This window comes from Sebastes fasciatus, chromosome 15 (assembly GCF_043250625.1).
Source record: "Sebastes fasciatus isolate fSebFas1 chromosome 15, fSebFas1.pri, whole genome shotgun sequence".
Lineage (NCBI taxonomy): Eukaryota > Metazoa > Chordata > Actinopteri > Perciformes > Sebastidae > Sebastes > Sebastes fasciatus.
The window spans coordinates 10141592-10159910 of NC_133809.1; the positions used below are offsets into that span (position 1 = coordinate 10141592).

The 18319-nt window shown below is 41.0% G+C and overlaps 1 protein-coding gene across 2 annotated transcripts; it reads right to left on the bottom strand.

The window, feature by feature from the left end:
* Window positions 1–521: 521 nt before the first annotated feature.
* gng7 (guanine nucleotide binding protein (G protein), gamma 7) lies at window positions 522–12097 on the bottom strand. 2 transcript variants are annotated; one of them, XM_074660524.1, is made up of 5 exons: window positions 11938–12056; window positions 11742–11840; window positions 7751–7869; window positions 6845–6960; window positions 522–6673 (listed from the first exon to the last, which is right to left on the bottom strand). In XM_074660524.1, exons 4-5 carry the CDS (start codon window positions 6923–6925, stop codon window positions 6548–6550), a joined length of 207 nt encoding a protein of 68 aa, XP_074516625.1. In that variant the 5' UTR covers window positions 6926–6960; window positions 7751–7869; window positions 11742–11840; window positions 11938–12056; the 3' UTR covers window positions 522–6547. The 2 variants fall into 2 exon arrangements, with proteins under 2 accessions (XP_074516625.1, XP_074516624.1); XM_074660523.1 differs by lacking the exon at window positions 11742–11840 and having other exon boundaries at window positions 11938–12097.
* Window positions 12098–18319: the final 6222 nt, after the last annotated feature.

Below are 18319 nucleotides of genomic sequence, written 5' to 3' on the forward strand. Positions count from 1 at the left end.
ATTGGCGAGGTTCGTCCGACTTTCCGATTTGGAAATCCAACTTCAGGGGCGCGTTCCAGTTGAAATTTCCAACTCGGAACTTGGAAATCCGACTTTCCAGCTCAAATGGGACACAGCATAAGTGAATAAGCTATATGCACACTCACTTTTGCATTTCGAATGAGCCAGCCAAATCACTTCCGGCGCTCGTAAAGCAACAGACAGCTATGGCGTTTGGACAACGTTAGTCAAGCATTGTGCCAAAAAACTATACGTTTAAAGCTACTTCCACAATTACGAAGGTAAGATCCGGACCACTGTGTGCATAATGCTTAAAGTTGTGGTTGGACCACAAATGTCAACCTCACGGTGGCGCTAGATGAAAAGTCAGGTGATCACCAAAGTCTTTAGGTTCATCCTGCAGGAACCATGAATGTCTGTATTTCATAGCATTGCATCCAATGGTTGTTTAGATATTTCAGTCTGGACCAACCGACATTGCCATCCATAGAGCCGTGTTAAAAATACCACAAGAGAATGTGTTATTATATCATCTTTTTATTAATGTTATCTACTTCTCAATATCATCTTTTTAACAGCAATATCCACAAAATATTAACAGTGTGCAAGAAAACATGAGTTATGGCACATCAGAGAACAGTTACAAAAAATAGATATATTTTCTTCATAATCAATCAAGGCAAAAAGATACATATACTGTATGCATACACAGGAGATCAGAACACAAAAGATGAGTCTCGGGAAGGGCTCAGAGCCGATTCAGTGACGTTTGATTTCAAAGTCCGCCAGTGGGGAGCCTCAACTCTCCCCACCATGACCTGAAATTAATTTCACCGGGCTCGCTTTGCATCACAACACCAGTGGATTTCCATCTCGAGCCACATGTTCTTCTACTTTAACACGGTTCATTCTGTTGATCTGATAACCCCAAGACCAGCATTAACACAATATACGCCACTATAAGGCAAACTAACAACCAACCAATCAGACAAATGCTCAGCCAAACCAGCAATTTAGGCCGGCTATCTCTGATTTTAAGCCCACAACCAGCTATGGAATGATTGAAAAAAACAATAATGATAAAAAATAGCATCTGTCAGACATCTCCAGGACAACATCAGTGTGTGTATGTGTGTGTGTGTGCGCTGATATGCATGCTTGTTTTATGTGATTCTTCTTTAGCTGCACCTTGCAAAGAAATTACAAGGAACTGCCTTTCTTTTCCTGAACACTAACAATGACTTATTACCCCAGATCATTTATTCTGAGTTACTTCCTGTCACTGCAGTTTGCACTCAGGTTTCTGTTTGTATAGTTATTATATTTCTTCAGCTCTTTTTTTTCCTTTTTTTTCCTTTTTTTTTTAAATTTTGATGAAAGATCACCATTCATCAGCCTAAATCAGGTCGAACCATCTTAGATAAAGGGATTTATTTAATTTAAAGGAATAGTATGACATTTTGAGAACTTAATGGATTCATTCTTGAAAGTTTGATGAGAGGACTTTCATGTCTGTTTGCTAATATGAAGCTACAGCCAGTAGCTGGTTAGCTTAGCTTAAGGACTAGAAACCATAGACTGTGAAGATGGACGACATGACAGCTCCCCAAAAGTGAAGCCAAAACATCTCGATCGCCCCCTGGTGGCTGGCTGCAGTATAGGTCATAAACCCCGCCCCCTCCATGTTAGCGGATGGGACATGGGCCAAACTAAAAACTCAAAGTAAACGTCAAATACATTTTTGCTAAAGAAGGTTTCTGTCATTTTAGGTAGTTTTTATCACGCTGATGTATGTTCAAGTGTTAATTTTCTGATAAATTTGGTTTTAATTAGTTATTTGATGCTTTAAAAAGGGGCTGAGACGTCATGATTGACAGCTGCTCTGAGTGAAGTATTCGCAGCCGGAGGCTCGAGATTTACACGAGAGAGGAGACGTAACTTTAACTTTCCATAACCGTCACGAGTCTGTTTAATAGAACATGTGTCAGTTTGATTATAAATGTAGTTATAGAGATATTGTGGTTAGTTGTTGCGTCTTTCTAGCTAAACAGCTACCGTGGTGCTAAAGTAGCAGCTAGGTGGCTCACGTTAACAAGCTGTAGCCGTGTTCGGGTCGTTATTGGCTCGGGCGGGACCTCGATACCCTGATTCAGCTCCCGTATCCGGGATATTTTGGCTTCACTTTTGTACAGTGGGAGGAAGTGGAGAAGCGTCTATATGCTAGCAACATGGAGCATCAGTTGGTTGCCTATCAACTTCACGGTGAAGACAAGACTCACAGTGAGATGAAGCCTGTTCATTGGTGAGCTTAGATTCAGGTTAGCTGTTTCACCAGCTTCCAGTCTTTAAGCTAAGCTAACTGGCTTCATATTGAACAGACAAATATGAGAGTGGTATCGATCCTCTTATCTAACTCTCTGCAAAAAGCGAATAAGCGTATTTTTCCCAAAATGTCAAACTATTGCTTTAGGTCTCTAAGGCTTTAATGAGTGATGAAAATAAACTGCAGCTAATACAATGTAGCTGAGTCAGGCACAGATAGAGCTAAACAGAAAAAGAAGTCAGCTTCGTGGGTTGTTTGGGGGTTATTATTGGTCATCACATTAAAAAATAGCTTCCCACACGTCAACTGACTTTAGCTTGTGACAGAATCCATTACCACTCTGGCATCTGACGGATATATAAAGAGCGAGTGGAGGGCCAAACATGCTGATCTGACTCAGACAGTGTCACATGACCTCTCCTCCGGTCAGACTCACCCTAACCTGGAATTGCAGTACTGTAACATTACTATACCACGCTCTGCACAGCACTGGAGGCACTGTGTGTGTGTGTGAGTGTGTGTCTCTCTCACACTCACAAAATGCACACACCAATGCGTGCGCCTCTATTTTCTCTTCTCCGCCTACTGCTCTGCCAAATCATCCTTTTCAGCTACACCCGGCACCCACACACACACACACACATGCACACCGTCAGCCCTCTCCATGGCCTTTCTCCAGCTCCGGCTCTCTCTCTCTGTACTTTGGGAACCGCCTGTCCTCTGTGTTTGGAACAAAGGCAAATGAGAGCTCAAGCAGGGCTTTGTACCAAGAACCATCGCCTACAGTGAACAAGCAGGGATGCTAATTAGCAGTTTAGCCTTGATTTGAATTGTAAAGTTGTATTTTTCACATTTTAGGGAACACGCGTATTTGCTTTCTTGCTGAGAGTTAGATGAGAAGATTGGAGATCACTTTCATGTCTGTAGGGTAAATATGAAGCTAAAGCCAGCAGCTTGTTAGCTTAGCTTAGCATAAAGCCTGGAAATGGAGAAATATAAAGCCTGGCTCTGTCCAAAGGTAACAAGATCCACCTACCAGCACCTCTAATGCTCAACCCCACGCAAAACCACAACAGATAAAAGGTACAGCGTGTAGGATTTGGCGGCATCTAGTGGTGTGGTTGCAGATTGCAACCAAGTACCCCTCCGCTCACTCCTCCCTTTCCAAGACTGCGGTAACGTGAGCCGCCGATTGCAAAACCGTGGTAACGCCGTTCGCCTCGCTCAGAGGCCATCCTTACCATAATAACACTACTTTAGGAGCAACAGAAGTCAGACGGTGGCTGGCGGTACCATGGTTTTACACTCAGCGGCCCACGTTATCGCAGTTTCACAAGCTTGTCAGAGAACTACGGTGGCCTTCAGGTAACGTAAAAACACAAAAGACTCTCTCAAGAGCCAGTATTTGATTTGTCCAACATGGTGGACTCCGTGAAGAGGACCCGCTCTCTATGTAAATACAGTAGCTGTTTCCCTCTAACCAATCTTGTCTTTTAACTCTCAGCAAGTAAGTGAAGAACTTTCCAAAATGTCAAACTATACCTTCAAAAACAAGTTCATAAATTGGTCGAGGGTGCCACATTTCAAGATATTTCTTTTAAATATTCTGTCACAATACCGCAGAAAAAGTGGAGCTACAAATTTTGTATAAAGAAAATAACACTTGCAGGACTAAATACACCATTAACTTCTTAATGTGGGTATTTTTAAAAGGTGTCCCCAGCAGATTGTGCAAACAAACAACTGCTCACCTCTCACCGCTTCCAGAAAAACTGCAGACTCCCACAAGTCAGTGCAGCAGGTGGCTCATATTGACCTAGTGATTAGAGAACAGAAAAGCAGTGGGTTCAACTCCCCTGACAATCCATCAGCAGCCATAAGTCCCGTCCAAAAGACTCCACCCTGCCCTGTCACTGTACGTTACTCCTGACAAAAGCCTCGGCTAAATGCTCAAATGTAAATATGATGGCACAAAGCTCCCCGCTTTCAGCAATTAACCGTCAAAAGCAGCTCTAAATGCCCAGCCTTGCCGCTCCTTTAAACTTTGACCTCTGACAATCAAACCTTAAACGAAAAACAGTAAGAGAGAGTGTGTGTTATGTGCATGTTGTCCTAGTTGCCTGTCGCCCACCAAAACCAACACTTGATAAAAACTGTGGGCTGCTCTGGTGTTAAAGGATAGATCAGGAGGTTGCCACTGGAATGAGGTCCGATGTTGATTCATCCTCTAACAGGATCCTAAACCTAACAGTTGTTTCTATCAGGTGTTTGTATTTGTGGTTAAAACCATCCTCTACTATCGCCAGCCTCACAACCTGAATGACAAAACAAAAGAAGAAGAAATGAAGACAGACATGATCCTGACTGACAGAACAGAATAAGTAGTACTAAAAAAAAAATCCAACATCCACAGAAGGGTTTTTCTGTGTTTAGATTTTGTATCTTACAAACACTGTACAGGGTAATACTCAACTGACCAGGTTCCATGGACTCCATAGAAAGAAGAAACTCAAAAATAAACCCAAAACAGCTACTCTTCAACTTATCACTTCTGCACACGTCTGAAAGAAAGTTTATACACTTAGTTTGTTTCTCTTGACTTCATTTTTTTTTTCACTTCATCTTCAGCTTTTACAATCAAGTTTGGTTTGTCAGAGAGGAGGAGCGTTGTGGAGGAGAGGAGGACGGAGGAAACCGAGAGGGGAACTGCTGCTGGCTCTTACTGATCCAGTCCCCTGACCAGTTTGAGCTCACATTGAAGCTTCTACTGGGTCGACTGGGGACTTTAAAGACTGGTAATAAAGCCAGGTCATATTTGTTTTATTTTAGATTTAAAGAAAGACTTCCTCTATTATAGAGGCAAACAAAACATCCACTATCCAATGCAATATATCTCTACCCATCACCTTATGAAAACTGCCAATCAAAAGGATCAAACATAAGCGGAGAAAGTAGGAAATGGAAAGCTTCATTTCCACTTTTCGGGACAGCTTTAACTTCTAAAGTTTGGGGTTTTCTCCTCCAGCCTTGCAGTCCTTGCAGATTGGTTCTCGGGCTGCGACCTCGCCCTCTCTCAGGGTAAAGCACAGGGAGGCTTGATGTACAGTAGAAACTTTTGTTTAAGATCCTAGCAGGTGTCTGGTTCTAGGTATTACCCCTGGCTTACAACCAGATCTCCTGTCGTTTCATTAACACTAGCATTTAACGCCAGACGGGAAGAGAAACCTGATCAGCCAGAGGCAACACCTATGTCAAAGCAAAACAATAATTAAAAACAAAAAATACAGTATTATCTTTTCTGTTAAGCTTCAACAAAATATCAAAACGTACAGTTCACAAACAAGTATTTCTTAAGAAAAATGCAGTAAACGTCCAGGGTTAATAGCTTGAGTTCTGTGTAGAGCATGTTCCCCTCATAGGTGCAGATCTGAGGTCAGTTTAGACATCGATTTCAACCAAAGAGCAGCTATAATGAACTGCGGTGGGATCGGTGACGGCAGATCAGCATCTAGAGACGACTTTCTGTACAGGTTGGCACAGCTGGAGGTTTGGCCAGACGGCCGCAGTGAGGCCACAGGCAGAGAAGGTCTGTTGAAACAGGTTTTTTGGGTGGGAACATGCTAGCCCGATAGAAGGCAAAGGCTTTAGCCACTCGCTCCAAAATTACCCGCCATGATTTAGCACAGGCAGGCTCGTGGGCAGACCTTTTCAACTCCCACAATAAAAAGCTTGTATTGAGCTTTTAATGGGACATCAGGTCGTGTTTGGCAGCAGAGCCTGCCGCCCATTTCTGTTGCTCACATGCATCCTCCCACTCCTTGCCTATGGCACCCAACCCCTCACTTCATGACAAAAGAAGGAACAAAAAAATCCTGCTGATTATTAATGTCCAAATCCCTTTTGAAAAGTTAAGCTGACACTTGTAGAGTTAATTTACCAGCACATGTGAATATTACCAAAAGCACCTTGGATCATACTCAGTGATATACTGATGTCAGCCACAGAGACAACAAGATACCTGCCCCCTAGCTGTGGCTCCGGGGTATGGCGCTTTTCCAGAGTGGCTATTTTGGGAGTGTGTGCTAGATGGGCTTGAAGTGTGTGTTTGCATGTGTGTGTGTGTGTGTGTGTGTGTGTCTGGGGATCAATTGAAGTACTGAATGTGTGCATTTCTTTAAGTGTGTCTGTATGTGCATGGGTGTATGTGAATGGAGCGTAGCGCGGCTATAGGATGATGCAGGGCTTCTTGTCCTTGAAAGGGTTTTCGGAGGTGGGAACCCCGACCAGCAGAGGGTCGCTACGAGCGTGCTGCTCACAGTAACTCATCAGGTCTGCTGCTGCTTTAGACACCTGTCGGGAGAGAGGGAGAGGTGAGGTGAGAAGAAGGTGAGGGATTTAAATGGGGTGGACATTTAGGGGAAAAGAGGAGGAGAAGAAAGAGAAAGGAGAGAACAGATCAGATGCGGATGAATAATCACGATCACACATACAGCATGCATGGAGGTAAACTATCCGTCCTACCTTAATGCGTTCAATCCCTGCCTCAATCCTCAGCTGTTCCACCAGTTTCCTGGCCTGGGCGATATTATTAGTGGTAGACATACTGATCCATCAGAATACACCAACACAGGAGAAAACTGAATGAGAGAGAGAGAGAGTAAAAACATGTTTGCTAATCAGACATTGTAACCAGCTGAAACTTGTGCCAAATGTGTACGGTGGCCGACACGAAAACATGAACGGCCCTATAAAAATCAGTGCTGGGTTGGGGTTCCCGTTCTACTGTATAAACATGACGGCCGGCTCCGTGAAGAGATGACCCTCTCCGTATATAAACGGCTCATTCTAAGATAACGAAAACACAACAACTGTAATTTTCAGGTGATTAAACACTGAATAAAACAGTTATTATTATTATATTCCATTTCTGCCATTGGATCCCCCTAAATCCCACACACTGGTCCTTTAAGTTTAAGTTTCTTCATTCTGTACTTTTATTTGTAATGGCACATTTTTACATTTTGGTATTGATATTTTTAAAAGTACACTTCTTCCAGGAGCATATACAGGAGTATTCTGCAGGATGCATTTACTAATGTGGGATATTGATTGATTATATTGATTAATAGCAAACAATTAAATGATGATTTGCAATAGCTTCTGTGTTTACTATATATGACCATTGCTTTTATACTGCACTGATTTATGAGCTGAATCACCCTTTAAGTCATTTTGAAGACTGTGTGGCCTCGGTTGTAGAGTTATAGCACCACCGTGAGGTGACTACATGGTGGTGCAACACTACTAACGACAGAAATGTGTCAGTTTCATAATCCAAATATAGTTTATGGAGGTGATAAGCACAGTATAACTAAGGCTGCAGCTTTACTTAACAACTTAAGACATGTAACTGTTAGATGCGTTTACCTGATGGGACTCTCTCTGAACACAAACGTGACTGGATGGAGATCTGAGCAGTGGAGAAAAACAGTTGCCAAGTCAAGACGACAGAGCCGGACTGCAGCTGAGCTCACATTGGCTTGTCTCTGTAAAAGAAGGAGAGCAGGTGAGATGGCTGCTGGTGACACAGTTAGGTTACAGACAGGCAAACGTTTTATACATTTAAACATGTTAGTTTTATCCATTTTGGCTTCTAAAAAATGTTTCATGTCACGATACACAAAACTGGGACAGAGATTTTTGTTGTTTTAGTGACTAGCTGAAGTGTGAATGTCAATATTACAACAGTAAAACAGTCATTCTTATACAATTTTGAGTCTGGATACCTGCTGACTTCAATTGGAAAGATCTCAAGAAGACCAAATTAAAAGTTTTCATATTTCAATAAGATTTTTTAGAGATCATGAGGGTGAAATTTGCTTCAGTACCAAACTGTCATGATCCACCTCATCATTCATATTACAACATCTGTCATCACAACTTCATTTTCCTTCACCACTTAACCAACAAGGACATTCCTGCATTGCTGATCCAAAAAAAAGAGGAAGTCCTCGCTTGACCTGAGCTGTCAAAGATTCATCTATAAGCCTCCAGTTTCTTTCTTTTACACGTTCTTTTAGCACCACAGCGTTCAGGTTTCCCCTCCACCAGTGATCAAAACGCACCTCACTCATCCAAGTACATCACTGTGAGCATGTTACGACTCAGCGTCTCTCACTCTGTCTCTGTCTGTCTGTCGCCCTCTCTCCCGGGAGGAGAGTCCTGCTTTAATTACTCCTACTGTGGAGTAGCTCACAGATTCACGTCTGTAATTAGGGCCTTTGTGTGTGTGTGTGTGTGTGTGTGTGTGTGTGAGAGAGAGAGAGAGAGAGAGAGAGAGAGAGAGAAGGGACTGAATAGATTTACATTATAACACCTGATGAAATTCTCTCTCTCTGCACACACATTTGTATTATTATACTTTTGAGGACATTTATTGATTGTCACCCAAACTACTCCTAATCCTAATCTTAACCCTGAGCCCAAATCCTAATCCCAACTAGACCCTTAGAGGCAAAATGTCCCCCATTTTAGTGGGTTTCTTTTTCTTTCTGTCCCCTTTTCTGTGTATTTTGTTCTCTCTCTCACACATGCAAACTTGTTTTTGATGAATTGTAGATTAGGGATTAGAGGTGGGAGTATCGATACTGTTAAAGTCTGGTTCTGAGTATCAATACTTACATTATCAGGGAATACATTTGTGTCAAGATACATGGCGTTCTAGAAACATACTTCCTCACTAGTTCAGACAATTAACACACAATTATCATTTGGGGTTCTTTACCATTAAAACAGAGCAACAAGTATTCAGAAGTAACCTATTAATGATGCATCTCCCTCATAAATTATGGCACTCCTTATTAAAAGATGCTTTTAAAGGTAGACTTGCTAACGATTTTAGAAAGATTTTTTGTTATATTTTTTTGAAATTCTCATTACATCCTGACAGCAATCAATAAATCAAATAATCTGACAAAAAAAGAGTATCTGTGGTTGTAGCAGGACTGTAATAAACCACGAGCTGCTATAGCTTGACAGGTGTGACTACTAACAAAAGCCATGTTCGTTGTTTACGTTCGTAAGGTTATTTTTCGGGAGTGGTTGAAGGGAGACCTGAAGTGACGGACTGTCATTGTTGCTGACTTGGCGACTTTTTCCTCTAGATTTAGGGACTTGTGGAGCTAGTGCTGCTTTCATTGGAAAAGAGTTGGCGACACTGGGCTCGGTTTTTCGGTTGGATCATTTTTAAAAATCTAGTGCACTCTTGTTCATTTCTCTCAAGATTACCAACCCTGCTTTTAATAGTAAAAAGTATATGTATTGGCCCTTGTGATAAATTGACCCTAACACTATAGCCTACAGTCCGCTGCATGCATAAACCCAACCCTGACCACAATGTAACCCTAACCTTAACCAAAACCCTTAAATGTAAAGGTTGACCTCATCTGATCTTTGTCGCCAAATAGGAGGCGATTGTGTGAACAGATGTCTGTCCCTAAAATGTGTTCAATACTAAGTGTACACATACAAACACAGAGACAAACAACCTTTCCGTAAAAACATACGTCCTCATTCTCACGTTTGAGGAGACACCTCACTGACAGCCTTCCAGAAGAATATAGATATGAACAACAACAACTCACAATAACAATAAACCAAGTAAGCATCACACACTACAGCCTGAATAACTACCACAGATTGAATCCACAACAGCAGCAACAAAAAACAAAAAGCTTATTAAAGGATTTTGTTGTCAAACCCCTCTAAAAATACTCAAAGTATAGCACCCTTTCTAACAGGAGAAGTGGGCAAATATAGAAACGAGGTGACAACACTTTGTTTACAAGCTGTTGTACCTTTTGCAAACTAGATCTTTGCTGTTTTTTTTAACACGAACGTTCAGATGCAAATGATGGTTTTGATCAGAAATGTGCACATTTTTCTCAAATACAACTCGCATAGACAGTAAAATTCATAAATATATCACCTAAATTACTTCAGTGATATTATAAACAGAGTGCCTTGATTTCTTCAGCCTGTTGATTTTTCAAACTTTCTGCTATGGCTGCTGCTCAGAGAAGGAAGCTTCATGTGCACTTAAAAAAAACCAGCACAAATATGAGTTTCTGCCTCTCCACAGTCACATTTCTCTCCTTTTACGCCCCCAAAATTGAAAACAAATGTGTGTTTTTTTTTGTTTGCTATATTGTTTTGTTTTTTAACTCTATTCTTTCTATTTGTCATTATTATTATTATTATTATTATTATTTATTTTCCTGGTTTTGTTTTGGTTTTGAATGTTGAGGTTGTTTTCTTTCTAGTGTACTTGATGGGTTTGTCTGTAAAGCTCATCTACTTAAAAGTTGGTTTATAGACTGTTGTAATTAAAAAACAGTGGATTGCATATATGAAAAAAGCCTTGAAAAAAGGGAAAAAATACAGTATATATATATAAAAAGAAAAAACAAATTGAAAACACTTCTCTTTGCACAGAAAAGGCAAACATATATACGGTAAGCTTATCTTATCTGTCTTGTGTCTGGACCTATAAAAACATCACCAGAGCTTGGTTTTGTTTTGGTTTTGGATGTTGAGGTTGTTTTCTCTCTAGTGTACTTGATGGGTTTCTCTGTAAAGCTCATCTACTGTACTTACAAGTTGGTTTATAGACTGTTGTAATTACAAACAGTGGATTGCATATATTAAAACAGCCTTGAAAAAAAGAAAAAAAAATTGAAAACATTTTCTTTGCACAGAAAAGGCAAACATGTACATGCAAGCTTATCTTATCTGTCTTGTGTCTGGACCTATAAAAACACATCACCAGAGCTGGACAGGCCTCAGCCAGCCAGTCAGTCAGTGTGAGCTCCACAGCAGCTCTCAAGACGCGCATAAAACCAGCATGAATCCTTATTGATCCAGCTCAGCTCCTGAGCTCTGGTTCAGGCCTGTAGCACGGATCCATGTCCTCCGTGCTACAGGCCCAGCTTGCTGTGTGAAAAACACAATGCGGGCATTTTTTGATGGATAGAACAGCATGTCCTCTCTCTCTCTCTCTCCATGGCTCTCCACACACAGTGCGCGCAAAGCACAGACAGGCTGGACCTTGTGCACATTATCAAAACCACCAGAGAGACATTTTCCTCCAGAGTGGAGACCTAGACTAGACTAGACCAGCTTCAGGTCTGCAAAACAGGCCCTGACTGTTAGTTAGCTGTGGGAGCAGGGTGGTGACATGTTTGGAGCTCTCCAGCAGCTCAATATATCAACCACATCCAGCCACAATGGAGCAACAAGACTGCAGGAGTGCATGCTTTTATGATCCGCTATTATGCAAATTGCATAGCAAAAAAATCCATTTTTTTGTGCGTCCTCAAGAGTCCAGCCTGAGCTTGTTGTAGGAAAATCTTCCACTGACCCTGTCCCCGGTCCTCCCCACCCTCTCTGCCGGCTAAAGGGCTGGGGAAAACCGGATTCGTGACACAGATGAAGCTCCTCTCTCTCGCTGCAGGAGGAGCTGCAGGGTGTTGCAGAGAGGCGCACAGACAGACGCGTTACAGTTATTATTATACACAGGCTATAGGAACAAATACCCCAATATCTCCAAAACTCACCTCCGAATGCGCTGCTGTATTGGTGATTTAAAGGGCCAGATCCGCTGGTTTCTCTCTCCCTCTCTGCTCGTTCACTCCCTGTCTCAGCCGAGCAAAACGCCTCCCCCTCCACTACCAGAGTCTGTCCACTCCTCTACCTCCTCCCTTCCTCCCTCTCCTCTCTCCTCTCTCCTTCTCCCTTTAACCCAGGGGCTCCCAAAACCACAAACATTCACATTCACACAAATCACATCATGAGTGCATCCTCTAAATAAGAATGGATCGATTTTTTTAATGGATGTATTTATTTTGTTTGGGACCCATAAAGACTTTTGCAGCCCTGTAAATTTAGGGGATTTGGGTAGAGTTGTGAAATATGCATGGCTTATTTTATGCAAACCTTGCAGCAGAAAAAGGACAGACCAGTGTACTTTATTTGAGCATTAACTTGACCAAAAGTATAATATATAAAGCGTTCATGCACTATAGTGTGTATGGTTGAAGTGTAGATTGGGTGCATGAATGAAAGCCCCATTCAACATTAATTTAAAAAACATCTTCCTCTGCCATCCACCAGAAATCACTTAATGTACAGGGCTGCAAAAGTCTTTACGGGTCCCCCAACAAAATGTCTTACTGTGAGGTACACAGATCAACATGTACAGTACAGGACAGGACAGGAGGGGAAACAAAACTCATTTTGCAGGTTAGATTCATGGTAGAGTTGTGAAATATGTCTTATTTTATGTAAACCTTGGAGCAGAAAAAAAAATGAGTGTACTTTATTTGAGCACTAACCAGTCTAAAAGTATAATGAATGTGGAAAATATATAAAGGTCATGCACTATAGTCTTCATAAAATGCACAGATGAGGGAAATCAAAATAAAATTAATTTAAATTAATTTTGATTAGCCTATACCCTTCGTAAATCCTGCACAAAGACGAGGTTTATAAGGAGAAACACAGATTTCTTTTTCTTAGAAACATGTTTCTTAGTGTATTTATATATTATAATCAGAAGAATAATGTAAAGCAATATGTCTAATATAGTCATTATTATTTGCCTGTAATCTCAGCTATCATTTAGATAAAAATAATTAAATATGCTGGTGGGAAGAAATAATCACCCACTATAAACCAGTGTGTGTCAAAATGCCTTTTACTCATAGAATATCTTGCTGGATCCCCTCGAAACCACACAGTGACACACACTGGTTTATAGTGGGTGAATGGCTTATTCCCATCAGTGTATTTAATTAATCTCTGATCGTTTTTATCTAAATGAAAAGCTCATATTACAGCCAAATAATAATGATTATAGTCATTGCATATGATATTAACTAAAATGAATGAAATGCCTTTTACTTATAGATTATCTTTATCCAAAATGCTGTATATTCTACTTTGAGTGGCAAAAAACAGATCAGATCTTGTCTAAAATGTCTCCAACATGCTTTACATTATTCTTTATAATTTGTAATCATATACCAGAAATACACTAAGAAACATGTTAAAGATTAAAAATCTCTGTTTCTCATTATAAAACTCTTCTTTGTGCAGGATTTACGAAGGAAAATTAATTGATTTTTACTTTTGATTTCCCTCATCTGTGCATTTAATGAAGTCTATAGTGCATCACATGTATTATACTTTTGGACTAGTTAGTGCTCAAATAAAGTACGCTGGTCTGTCCTTTTTTCTGCTGCAAAGTTTGCATAAAATAAGACATATTTCACAACTCTACCATGAATCAAACCTGCAAAATATGTTTTCCCCCTCCTGTCCTGTACTGTACATGTTGATCTGTGTACCTCACAGTTACAATTCTGTCGGGGACCCGTAAAGACTTTTGCAGCCCTGTACATTTAGGGATTTCTGGTGGATGTTTTGAAGTGTACATTGGGTGCATGAATGAAAGCCCCATTCCAAATTAATTTAGAAAACATCTTCTTCTTCCTGCTCTTAGTTTTATTTAACAATGAAGTCAAAATATCTGTCTGGATCCCCTCGAGACCTCTTTTTTTTTGGGAAACTTGATCTGTAGTGACTAAAGAAACATGTTTCTAAGATGTTAAAGGTTCAAAAATATGTGTTTCTCATTATAAAACTCTTCTTTGTGCAGGATTTACGAAGGAAAATTAATTGATTTTTACTTTTGATTTCCCTCATCTGTGCATTTAATGAAAACTATAGTGCATGACCTTATTGATTTTTCACATTCATTGTACTTTTGGACTAGTTAGTGCTCAAATAATTAGTGCACGGTCTGCATAAAATAAGACATATTTCACAACTCTACCATGAATCCAACCTGCAAAATGTGTTTTTTTTACCCCCCATGTATCTGTGTACCTCCCAGTAAAACATGACTCTCCACACGGTGGCACCATTGACCCAGCTGTAGCTCCCTCCACTCCGAAGAGGTGTGGGCTGCTGCTCCTCCTGCTATTCCTGGCAGGCCTCAGCACAAAAACACGCATCCTCCGTTTGCACCGAGCTGTTATAGTCCAACTCCTCCTCCTCCTCCTCCTCCACACGGAGCTAAAAGTGCTGCATCTGCTGCGTGATCATTGGCTGAATGTGGACGGCATCTCTCTGTGGTGAAGAGGGGACAAAAGGTCTGATGATGAGTGATCTTATATTTTTACATGGTGATGATGCTGACAGAGATGCTGCTTTGATGCACACACACACACACTCCTCCATCCATCCATCCATCCATGTCTTCCTTGTGGCTGTATATGGAAAACCCTTTTTCTAGCTACTTATAACCACAGGAGATCTATTTATAACTCACACAGTACCGCATTGGCCTCATTTCCACTGGTGTGTGAAATTATGCTGATGCCTATACATTTCTCTTTCATTTCCTCACCTTTTTAGCTCTCCTTCATTTGTCTCACTTCCTTCTTCCATCATCCCATCATCCCCTCCCTCCCTTGTTGAGGAGGCAGTGTTGGTTACTCTTCATTTTCTAAGAGATGAGTGGTGGAAGCCCATGAGTCACGACTAAAAGATGCTCTAAGGCTGACAGAGGTGCCACCCACCCACACACCTATTTTTATTTTTTGTATCCCTTGCTCTGAGCTGTGTGCACAGACTTTCCCAGATGTCTAGAAGCACACACGTGTATGTCTCTGACTGCATGTGTCTGTGGACAAGAGCATCATCTCATCATCATCCTCATAGGAGCCAGCTGATGGAGGGGGGGGCAGCCCAAGCTGGCCCTGGGGGGGTGAGACTTTTTCGTCTTTCTGCCTTGTTATACACTCCAATAGCAGCCTGGGAGACCTCTGCCTGTCGTAACGCATCTCTGTCCCCACCAGGGTCACACCACACTCTCTCATGCGACAACCGTCGTCAACGTCACACCGTCTCCATGGCAACCGCGCTGGGCACAGCATCCCCAAGCAAGCACAGATGTTAGAGGGTTAAGAGAGGAGTGAAAAGGAGGAGTGGGAGACTGTGAATCCAGCATCTCTCTCTCTCTCTGTTATATGATAACATGATGGCCTATAATGTTTAGGCAGACTATCACCATCTTAGTTAGCATGTTAGTATGCAGTGGTGGAATGAAACTAAGTACATTTACTCACGTGCAATTGCAGTTTCACAGTTACTGCTTGTTTTACATGTGAAGATTTAACACATAAAACATATTAGCTTGTTATAGATTAAACCAGTGATTTTCCCAGTGGGGTCCGTGGTACTCTGTCAGGAAGTCCCTGAAGTAATTAGCTATAAATTAACCATTTTTCGCCAATAAAACAAGCTCATTGTGTCCATTACTCCCACCCATGTAAGCTTTGGGCCGATAGAAACTCTGATGTGATTGTGACACAGAAATAAATTCATTATTTCTATATTAAAGCACTTATAGGCCTACTGACAGTCAGCTTTAGACTGAGTTTAAATATCTGGTTTTTATTAGATCTACGCCAGTCTTGTTACATAGACTGTTCATGTTCAAAACTAAAGTTGAAAAATAATTCCTGTAGTTGCAGACAAGGGAAACTCTCTACAGGATTCCCAAAACAGTCAGTGCGCCATGAGGGGGGAGAAAGCCACAGGTGCACCAAGTTAGCCATCCTGATGAAAACGCATATGGTGCGTGCATATTAGCGCATGCACGTGCGTGAATGTGCAGCACAAGTCCTGGTTTGGGGGTTTGAAAATATGGTCACCTTATAGCGTGGGGGCTAAGCTTCCGAGACGACGTCGTTGGTCGGAACGGCGTTATCAGCCATATGGGAGCAGAGCAGTGCTGCGGACATGATCTAGCCAGTTGGGCACTCTCACACGCATGAACATGCACAAAAAAGGCACGAGCGGCCGGCCCGGCGATGTCAACAAAGCACGGAGACACTTGGATTACAACACACACAGAGAGCGACTTCATTCTCTGCTCCGGTAGACATTACTCCTATATATCTCCTTTGCAAATAGTTGTTTGCTGCTATATTAATGCTCTGGATATCAAATTTAACACCTTTAAAATGAACTACAGTAAAAGCTACTCAAAGATTAACGATTAACTATTTTTACTTAAGTAAATCGGAATACTACCTTCGCCACTTAGTATGCTAACATTTACTAATTGGCATTAAACACAAAGTACAGCAGAGGCTGAGGGGAATGCCATTAGTTTTGCAGATAAAGTATTGAACAAATTGAAATTTTGACCAGATGACGGCGATAGAGGAAAAGTCGGGGTGACCAAAAACATAGAAATTCATCCTGTGGGGGCACGAATGTCTGTAGCAAATTCCATGTCAATCCATCAAATAGCTGTTGAGACGTTTGACTAAAACCTACACATGTGACATAGAAGAAAAGTCATGAGGATTCATCCTCTGGGGACCATGAATGTCTGAACAAAATTTCACTGCAATCCATCAAATAGTTGTTGAGATATTTGTGGACCAACGTGGTGAACAGACCGATAGACCAACGGAGCCATTGAACCTCTGTTAGCAACGTCAGCACGGGTGAAGTTGTGGCAAGCGAGAGGAGAAAAATCCAAATAAAAAAAGACGAGAAACACTCCTCAGTTCACATTTTTATTAGGAAAATCATTTTGCAGATTTGATTATTATTATCATCTATATATATATATATGTTATTTTCAGTTATTCAGAGGATGCATCAGCACAGTATATCTTAATAGGAAGACTATTGCTAGAATAAATATCTATACATCATAATTAGTTAAATAAATTAAAAAAAAAGTCCCAACAGAAAAAAAAAATAAACCAATAGAATAATTTACAAAAAACAATAAGTGCTTTAAAAGAAAACATTTGCAAAACCGAAGCCGTAAATGCTGCTGAGGAATTTATTTAAAAAATACAAAGATGATTCACAGTTTGTGTCCTTGTTCTCATGCTGGCTGGAACACCAATAGGGACCATGCAGGAATGAAGGGCCAGAGCGACAGGATAGTACCAAACTACATTACCCACAAAGTCTATACGCCCCACTTTACGGCCCCTGTCCGCAAAAAAACATCTTGTGAGGATCTGAGGCGATCAGACGAGATGTAAAGGGGTGAGCCGGAGAGGTTAACGGGGTCCGTTTTCATCCTCCCAACACTGATTTCCGTCAGATCCTCGGCCTCTTAGCTCGACTCAACAGGACGGCAACCTGCCCTCGTTGGTAGGAATGAGTTTATGGAACATACCGACTAGAAAACCACAACCTTTCCTGTGTATTTAGATTTTACTGACTGCCCTTCGTTTCAGCGTCACAGGGTCACGTTTCCCGTCCTGCTATGGAAGAACACATGTGAACCACACTTTCTCTGCTGTACAACAACATGCTCTAAAGCAACATGGCCAGTAAGTATCCAGTTAACCTCGAACAAGGTGGAGGTGCCTGGTCCTAATCAAAATTTGGTGCCAATGTAGATTTCTATGGAGACCCAAAGCGTTTCATATTAAATCAATCAATATACCATTATGGAATAAATAATCATGTGACAATATTTAACCATAAATTGTGAAATAATCCAAAATATTTTTAAAACTCAGCTTATTAAATATTATTTTATTCTGCTTCCTTTCACAATAATTTAATTTCAGGACATTTTTATTTTTATTTCCAAATGTCTGTTTTTTTTTAAAATGCCACTTTTCATCAAAACAAACAAGGAATATCCTGTAGTAAATATCTTTTTGGACGATCTGAGCAGTAATTTATGTCAGCACTTCCTGAGAGCCTTCTTGCCGGTTGGAGACGTGTAACCATGGTAACCAGTGCCAACCCCATTGACCAAAATTTGTGAGAATCAAAATCTGAATTAATTAAAAAATATATATTTCACCTAGCAAAGGGAAATTTTATACTTTACAGTTAAATTGAAGCATTGTGGGATATTTATGCCACCATAGACTCCAGCATATG